This window comes from Bombina bombina, chromosome 2 (assembly GCF_027579735.1).
Source record: "Bombina bombina isolate aBomBom1 chromosome 2, aBomBom1.pri, whole genome shotgun sequence".
Taxonomy (NCBI): Eukaryota; Metazoa; Chordata; class Amphibia; order Anura; family Bombinatoridae; genus Bombina; species Bombina bombina.
Window position 1 is genome coordinate 149,493,588 of NC_069500.1, and position 9,565 is coordinate 149,503,152.

The 9,565-nt window shown below is 36.2% G+C and overlaps 1 protein-coding gene across 3 annotated transcripts in view; it reads left to right on the plus strand.

Annotated features, from left to right (window-relative positions):
- Window positions 1–406: 406 nt before the first annotated feature.
- The window catches only part of SETD9 (SET domain containing 9), a 120,226-nt gene continuing 111,067 nt past the window's right edge, over window positions 407–9,565 (plus strand). For all 3 annotated transcript variants that reach the window (XM_053701288.1, XM_053701289.1, XM_053701290.1), the window contains exons 1-4: window positions 407–775; window positions 3,080–3,432; window positions 5,587–5,710; window positions 8,944–9,059. In XM_053701288.1, the coding sequence (XP_053557263.1) occupies window positions 648–775; window positions 3,080–3,432; window positions 5,587–5,710; window positions 8,944–9,059 (721 nt within the window). In that variant the 5' untranslated portion in view covers window positions 407–647. The remainder of the gene's footprint in view (window positions 776–3,079; window positions 3,433–5,586; window positions 5,711–8,943; window positions 9,060–9,565) is intronic.

Here is a 9,565-nt window from a genome sequence, read left to right on the forward strand (position 1 = left end):
AATGTTTCCTGTATGGCAGCGTTTTGGACACTAGTACCATATATAAGATACATAGAACAGGAGCGAGGCGGCTAAAACACAGCTATGCACGCAGCAAAATATGCACATTATATCAAAGAAACACTAATTCTGCAACAGAAAAGTCATACATTAAAACTATACTAAATGTTCACTGGCACTTTAAATTGTCCTTTGTTGTGGTGTTAAGAGTCTGCTGGGAATTGTATTTCAGTGTTAATAGTAGTGCATTGCAATGGTTTTCAGCAAATCTTGAACATTTCGGACTGCATTACCCAGAATCGGCAACAGCAGCGTCTCGGAACTGTCTACCCAATGGGAGTAGAGAGGAAGAGTCTAAAAAAAAGGTGTAACGTAATATTGAAGTCATGAGAAGGAACACATAAAACATCCAGGGAAGAATAGTAATTTGCACCATTGGTTTAAAAAACACTTTAGTGCAAATAACAAAATGCTAGCATCAATGCACATTTTATATTTAGACATCACATAAAACCTGTGTAATTTACATGCGGAAACTAATTATGTAACGTTACAATTGCTTTAGCTCGCACTATTGCATTCTATAACGTTTCCCTCTTGCTCTGGATGTTTCCTCCCATCTGAAGTGTCACTGTCTCCTCCTCTTCATGACGGGTCTCCCCTTGTCAGACATGCACGCTGCTCGTTCCCTATTCAGGGCTTTTGTAAGCAAGTGGAGATCTTACAAGTACAGGTTTGTCCCCTGGATCGCTTTTAACCTGGATCGGAACCGCAGGTGGGAGCTGAGTGTTGGGTCAAAGTTTTAAACCAAAGTACATTTTCTTTGTGCATTTGTGGGTTACTTTTTTCTTTACTAATGTTTACGCTATTGGTCTACTAAATGACAATATAACCTAAAAACTCTATATCTGACACCCAAAAACCAGTATATTTGAATTTAAAGAATATTTCTCAACATTTTGCATTTAACACACTATTTGTTTTGAATTAAATGAACAGTAAATCATGCAATTTTAAACAACGTTCAAATTTGCTCTGTTCTCTTGGTATGCTTTGTTTACATGCATACCTATGTATGCTCTGGGTCTGTATTGCACTACTTAGAGCTATCTTGTGATTGGTGGCTGCACATGTATGGGTCAATTTGGTGTATCACCAAAATGGAATGCTAGAATCCCCAAAATAACCAAACAGATCTTATAATAGATGCAAATTTGAAAGCCGTTGTACCTGAAACGTAAAAGATGTGTCTTTTAAGATCATACAGTGAATTGTTTTTTAAATTTGTTAGGCCTGCTGCAACTGTACTGATGGAATACAATCTTTTGCAGTGCTATTGTAAGGAATAAGTTTAATTATATATTTTAAGATATGTTCTATGATCTTTAGCCAGCAGGACAATTAACCATTTATCCTGCTGTATTCCATTTAAAATGACATAAAACGTAAACAAATTTAAATCCCACACGTAAGAGACCCTTTTTAAATACTTAAAAAATAAAGAATATATATATATATATATATATATATATATATATATATATATTTCTTGCAGAAGCGGACCTACTCAACAGAGGGCCCTGGTGCAAAAAAATGTTTGGGCCCCCAAAGGTAGTAAGCAATAGTAATATACATGCTGCTCTGTATAATATACATGCTGCTCTGTATAATGTTTTTAAGGATAGGTGGACCTGCAACCTGCACTAATAAAAGGCTGCCCTGTATTAGGATTGTACACATTCTGCACATGTCTATATAAAGACTGGCTGCTATGGGCCACCCCAGCACTTGTGCCACTGCACCTGCTGTACCAATGGTAGTTCCGTCCTTGATTTCTTCCGTGAAAAAGGTTAAAGCTGATTATTCCGATTTTAAAAATAACAGGACGTGCAGGCCTGTGCATGGTTTGTGGAGTAAAATCTCACTGGCTGAATTATGACAGATCTATTACTAGACAGTAACACCAGCATTAAAAAATATTTATTTTTCAGCAGAGGATTATATGATTTTCAAAGACAAGTTAACGCAAATATAATGTGCTTTAAATATGCTCTCTGTATCTTACAAGCTATACATACTCTTAGAATCCATGTCTAACAAATTTCATGAAAACTGGTGCAGCAGTTTTGCTAAAGCATTGCCTACAAATTCTCCTATGTCTCCACTTAAAACACTATGAGGCCTATCTATCAAGCTCCGAATGGAGCTTGATGCCCTGTGTTTCTGGCGAGCCTGCAGACTCGCCAAAAACAGCAGTTATGAAGCAGCGGTCACAAAGACCGCTGCTCCATAACCTGTCCGCCTGCTCTGAGCAGGCGGACAGACATCGCCGGAATTCAACCCGATTGAGTATGATCGGGTTGATTGACACCTCCCTGCTGGCGGCCAATCTGCAGGAGGCGGCGTTGCACTGCTGCAATGCTGGTGCAATGCTGAATACGGCGAGCGTATTGCTCTCCGTATTCAGCGAGGTCTGGCGGACCTGATCCGCACTGTCGGATCAGGTCCGCCAGACTTTGTTAAATAGAGGCCTATTTGTCACACATTCATCCCTTCTAAATACTGAACCAACATACTTTAGTTAAACAAAATGTAGTCATCCTGATGACATACAAAACTGCTAGCTCCATTTGTGCTTTCAAAACTTAAAGTGATTGTTAATTTTAGACTTTTAATACACAGTATATAAAACTATTTATAAAAACAGTGACACTTTAACTCAATAAAATATTTTAACACAGTTCCTTTGTAAAATGTTTACCATTTAGAGATGGTAAACATTGTGCTGTTCCTCCGCCTGCATCTCAGCCTTGATTTAGCCGAGAGATGACAAAGCCGGCTTCATCCAATCATTGCGTGCCCCATGTTCTGGACGCCTAAGCAGCATTTTATAACGCTGCTATATGTGACTGTGTATGTATATCTGCCGCAATAACACAAAAAAGAAAGAATCAAAGAATGACACAAAACGTCTATTTCTGTTTTGAGATGTTGCAATATATGTTTATGGTAACTGCATCTACAATCTAATATTCTGTAATATAATAGATAAATAACAGAAATGTCTTTATTTTCGAAGGACAATGAGATATGTGCCTGAGGGGAGCTGCGATAAAACGGTTGCCGATGCAGACATCTCTAGTGCGCTTATAAAGCTCTTCAGAAACCTCTTCACGAGCAACTTAAGTAAACAATGGGAACTGCTTCATATGCTCCATGAAACTACAAAGTCCAGATATCAAGCCCCAGTAACTTCTGGTCACCAGCATGATAGATACAAAAGCAAAGATATGTTTAATTCAAGTCAAACACTACATGATTCGCTGGGCTTTTGTATTGAATGTGGTCAAAGTACTTTAAGTTCTGCTGGAATCGGAGTGTTTGTTTCCAAAGGATTTGTGTCAAAAGGATCTGTTGTGGCCATGTATCCTGGTACTTACTACATGTTTATCAGCTGCTTTACACAGAAATGGTATTTGGGGTTTTGTTGTTGATAAGTAAAGGCGCCATTTATCTTCAGATCACTAAGTGAATCAGCTGCAACATAAAATACCTAGTGAGAATGATTTATATAGGGGTCAGAGAGAGAGGTGTCAAAATGTAAGAGAGGAGTGCTGACTGCTGGGAAAAATAGTTCAGTAACAATGAGGGAGTCAGAAGTCAGGGATCTGGGGAAGAGAGTCGCAAAGTTGTCGCCGAGAACAATATAACCAAGGGTAAGATTGAAAAAAGGATGAGTAGTAAAAATGAGAAAGGGAGAAGGCAGCAAGATGAGGTAGTTAAAGGGACACTGTACCCAAAAATTTTCTTTCATGATTCAAAATGAGCATGAAATTTTAAGCAACTTTCTAATTTACTCCTATTATCAAATTGTCTTCATTCTCTTGGTATCTTTATTTGAAATGCAAGAATGTAAGTTTAGATGCCGGCCCATTTTGGTGAACAACCTGGGTTGTCCTTGCTGATTGGTGGATAAATTCATCCACCAATTAAAAAGTACTGTCCAGAGTACTGAAACCAAAAAAAGCTTAGATGCCTTCTTTTTCAAATAATGATAGCAAGAGAACAAAGAAAAATTGATAATAAGAGTAAATTAGAAAGTTGCTTAAAATTGCATGCTCAATCTGAATCACGAAAGAAATTTTTTGGGTACAGTGTCCCTTTAAAGAGAAAGAGATGGTATAGACAGCGGTATTGGAGATTTCATACCGTCGCCTATGTAATTCCAGATTCAGGCTTATTGGGGGGGAGCCAGTGGGAGTTGAGACTGGTGTAGGAGCTATAATATTTTAAGTTTACTTTCATAGATCTCAATCGATGTACAAAGGTTAGTAACTATTAAAATATATATTTCAAATTCTTTTGGGTGTGTTTTTATTATACTTGGTTAGTTTTGCTTTTATTTGAAAATAAGCCTTCTATTATTGTTGTAATTAAAGGGACAGTAAAATTAAAATTACATTTTATAATTCAGATAGAGCATTCAATTTTTTTTTAAAAAAAACTTGTGAATTTGTTTCATTCTCTTGGTATCCTTTATTGAAGAGTAGGTTAAGTAGCAGAAATGTACTTCTGGTAGCTTTATGAACACCTGGTTAAGCCAATGACAAGACATACATACATGTATCCACCAATCACCACCTAGTTCACAGCAGCACATTGCTGCTCCTGAGGATACCTAGGTATATTCTGTAATATAAATTTAAAGGGACATAATACCCATATGCTAAATCACTTGAAAGTGGTGCAGCATAACTGTAAAAAGCTGACAAGAAAATATCATGTGAACATCTCTATGTAAAAAAGGAAGATATTTTACCTCAAAATTCAAGAGTAAGTGCTCTGGTAACAGTTATACTGTAGCTGCTGTCCAGCTGCAAGTTGAAAAAACAAAACGCAATAGCCAATAAGCATCAGCAGTGCTCGTGAGATTTCATAGTAAACTTCCTTAAACCGAATAATTAAATAACATGACTGTGCCTGCACATTGCAAATGCATGCTCCCTTGCAATTCCTGGGGCTAGTATCCTGATTGGCTGCTTAAAGTCCTTTTACAGTGTGGTGTGTATACTTAAGACATTTTTAGGTAAATATCTTTTTTACATTTTGCAAGGTGATATTTTCTAGTTAGCTTTTTACAGCTATGCTGCATCACTTTCAAGTGCTTCAACATTTGGGTATCACGTACCTTTAGTAACCTATAAACTGGAAACTTCTTTAAAATGTCATGCTCTCTGTGTATCATGTTGTGTTTTTTCTCTTTACTGTCCCTTTAATAAATTCATAATTACAGTTTATTTTATTTACTGAGTAGTTGTTGCCGTAGTGACACTACTAACTGTAGCTGGTGTTAATTAATTTTCATTTTGCTTTCTGAGTTAACATAACAAAATTAAAAAAAGTGGTGGTCTGTTATGAAACTTCAGCCTCACTATTTAAAAAAAATAAAAAAATTGTGACCAGTTTTTACAAATCAATTGAGATCCATCATAGTGTTAGTGTGTATTACAATTTATTTCTAGCACGTATTGCAATTATAGTTTCTGGCTATATATTAAAGCCCTTAATTTCCTGCTTTCTCAACAGGTACTGTCTATCAGCAATATGAACCTATCTTTTTTCAGTCTATTGGAAACCCATTTATTTTTAGATGTCTTGACGGTATTCTTATTGATGGGAATGACAAAGGTATATCTAAATCAGTATATAGGTAGGTAAGCTAGTCTGCAACATACTTTATAATTATGCAGATCTCCTGTCATTACAAAAGCTTTTCCTTATGGTAAATTTACCAATATTAAAAAAACCTTAAAGGGACAGTCTACACCAGAATTTTTATTGTTTTAAAAGATAGATAATCCCTTTATTACCCATTCCCCAGTTTTGCATAACCAACACAGTTATAATAATATACTTTTAACCTCTGTGATTATCTTGTATCTAAGCCTCTGCAAACTGCCCCTTTATTTCAGTTCTTTTGACAGACTTGCAGTTTAGCCAATCAGTGCCTGCTCCCAGATAACTTCACGTGCACGAGCACAGTGCTATCTATATGAAATACGTGAACTAACACCCTCTAGTGGGGAAAAACTGTTAAAATGCATTCTGAAAAGAGGTGGCCTTTAAGGTCTAAGAAATTAGCATATGAACCTCCTAGGTTAAGCTTTCAACTAAGTATACCAAGAGAACAAAGCAAAATTGGTGATAAACGTAAATTGGAAAATTGTTTAAAATTACATGCTCTATCTGAATCATGAAAGTTTATTTTGGCCTAGACTGTCCCTTTGACTGACATGAAAGTCAGAATTAAACTTTCATGATTCAGATAGAGAATACAATTATATATAATAAAAAAAATATACTTCCATTATCAAATGTACTTTGTTGAAGAGAGTACCTAGGTAGGCGCATGTCTTGAGTTGTATCTGGCAGCAGTGTTTGTAACAATGTTGCAGACTCTGTTTCATATTGTGCTCAGGGTATGTGCATACTTAGATATGCTAGTCAGGATGTCAGGAGAACAAAGTAAATTTGATAACAGAATAATTTTGTGTTGTTTGCATACTGAATAATGAAAGGTCGATTTTGAGGTTCCTGTGCCTTAGCCTGCAAATGGGTTAAACATAGTTCCCTGCAAGGTTGGAGCTGACTTTAAAGGGACATGAAAGTCAATAAACTTTCATGGACAGAGCATACATTTTTAAGATACTTTTCAATTTACTTTTATTATCTAATTTGCTTTGTTTCTTGTTAAAAAAACATATGTAGGTAGGCTCAGGAGCAGCAATGCACTATTAGGAGCTAGCTGGTGGTTAGTGGCTACACACATGTCTTTGCTGGGTCACTCACTGGCTGTTCATGTTTTTGCTGGCTCACCAGATATGTCTAGTCAGCTCCCAATAGAGAATTTGTTCTCCAGAGCTCATTTTAAGTATGTGTTTAACTCCTTTGCAGTGGTTAAATACATAGAACAATGTATGACTGTATAAAGCTAATACATTTAAGCACATTCATTTTGCACTTTTATGCCACTTTAACTAACAGGTCTGAAGCTGCACACAGCCCCTGAGCCAATTACTGACAGCATATGTGTGTAGCTGCCAATTGGCAGCCGTGTTCAGCTCAGAATTTGCAGTGTATTACGTTGATTTGCAAATGGATAAATAAATAGATTGCAAATTAAGTGCAACTAAAATGCATTTTGACCAATGTGAAATGTTTAACCAAAGCATTTGTAATGCACCTGGTACAAATTAGCATGTGCTTTACCTTTTTAAAGGGACATTATACACTTGATTTTTCTTTGCATAAATGTTTTGTAGATGATCTATTTATATAGTCCATACAGGGTTTTTTTTTTTTTTTTACTTTTTATTATGGTTTTGCTTATTTTAAAATAACAGTGCTCTAATTTTTAGACTCCTAACCAAGCCCCAAAGTTTTAGGAGAATACAGATGTATACCTACTCCAGCTTGCTCCTGTTTGTGTAAAGGGTCTTCATATGCAGGGGGAGGGGGAGTGTCTGATATTTCTCACTTGCAGTGGGTGTTCCAGCTAATCCTTTTAACAGAGCTAAACTGGGAGCTTCTAAGTAAGTTTTTAAACAGTTTTTATCTGTATTTTTAGATCAGTATATGTGCATCTTATTCTTTATAGTAGTGTCTATTACATGCTGTTATATGAAAATTGGTGTATACTGTCCCTTTAATGGGAAACAGTAGTAGGGCACTCAGTGTTTTTGTTGTGTACAATCTAAACTACCGCTTTTGCATATAGTCTTGAAAACCAGGTGACAACTGTTATCTCTTGATATTGTGCATTCAAAAACATGGGAGGTAAATAGTAAAAACTCTACTACTTGAGCAGAAGTTTTGTGCTCTATCAGCTTAGTGGTTGATCGTTATTTTAGTGCAGTCCCTTATAGCAATCTATGATGTAAAAAACGCACATAAGGTGTCTGACATGAAAATTCTACTGGCATCATACTAGTGCTCTCATTATATTTACTACCCAGCGCAAAAATGAAAGCAGTATGGTTTGCACTCCAGCGATGTTAACACTCCATATTGCTTGCATTTTTGTGATTTACTTGTATTCTGGCCCCTAGCTGTACTCTTACACCTTAGAGCACTTTTTAAACTATATGTATAAACATCAAAAATTACAACTGCCTTTTTTTTTATTTGTTTTTTAAATTTTGTACCTTCTATTATTCCAATATCCCTCGGTAGTATGTTCTCTGCATAGTTCCCCCTCCGGACCCACTCGATAGTACTTTTTTTTTTTTCTTGTCAGCTTTTTATTAACAGCCAATTAAATTGCATGTCATCTGACAGGCTAAACGTTATGTAAAAGTAAATAGCACTCTACACTGCAACAATCTTTTGGAACTGATACAAGTGTCCAATAATCTTTATGATTCCATATGCACATTTGTGTGATTTTCAGACATGCGGGGTAGCAGTCGGGGGCGGCACACAGTGAAGTCTGAGTAAACACTGAATCTCGAGATTCAGTGTTCACTATTTTGACGTATGTAACACTTTTAAGCATGCGTGGTAAAGTGTGTTATCGTGAGCGCGCACAGAATGAAAATGTTTTAGGAAAGCGGTTTTATCAATTTCGTAAACTCCTCCCTCTAATGACATGCAGGGCAGTACAACCCACTTTGCACTTCACATTGCTGAAGCTCGACAATTCAAAGAATTCGGAGGGATGATATTTGACTGCCAGGTGATTAAATGTAAATTATTTTGTTGATAAAAGATGTTTTACAAAAAATAAAGTATGTGGTTAGCATATTTATACTGACAGTTATTGATATATGTATAACAGTATGCGCATCGTTTACCATCACTTTAATTCATTATTTTTATGTGAACTTTTCAGTAAAGTTTTGTTTCAGACATGGATAAAGATAACGCTATTCAGTTTCGTTTCAGGTCATGCAGCAGAAGAGATCAGTTGGGGCCTTTAAAAATGTGTGATACCACTTGGCTTACATTATGTCTTAATAATCCTTTAGCGGTTGGGCAATATGTTAATAACTGCTCGAATGGTAAGTTTAAATGTATAAGAAGTCTGAGAAATGTCTCGTGTGAACTAACTATTGAAACAGTAATTGTGAATGATATGCTCTACCTCCCTGCTGCCTTCCTTGTACTTACTCCTTTTTCCTGATTTTCTTTAACTTGCATTTTACTCCATATTTATTGCTTTTTTTCTGTATTGATTTTTTTTCTTCCTGGTCTTCTAATTTCTGCTCTTTGCTACTTTACCAGGTCTGCACCTTCTAGGTGCATTGTGTTCTTATAAAGACCTTACAGATAGTTTCAACATTCAGTATTTGAGACTTGATTTTAGTTCTAATCTCAGGGTATATAACTAACTTCGCAAGGATATGAGTGTTAAAAAAATTAAAATTCATCCATTTTATTCACTTCTGACAACTACCATAGTCAACAAGAGTGATCTTCCTAGAGTCATTCTGAAGTAACCAATGACTCCAGACTAGTCATCAGAAGCCATCCTGAAGTATGCCCACAGGCCAAAATATTTAAATGA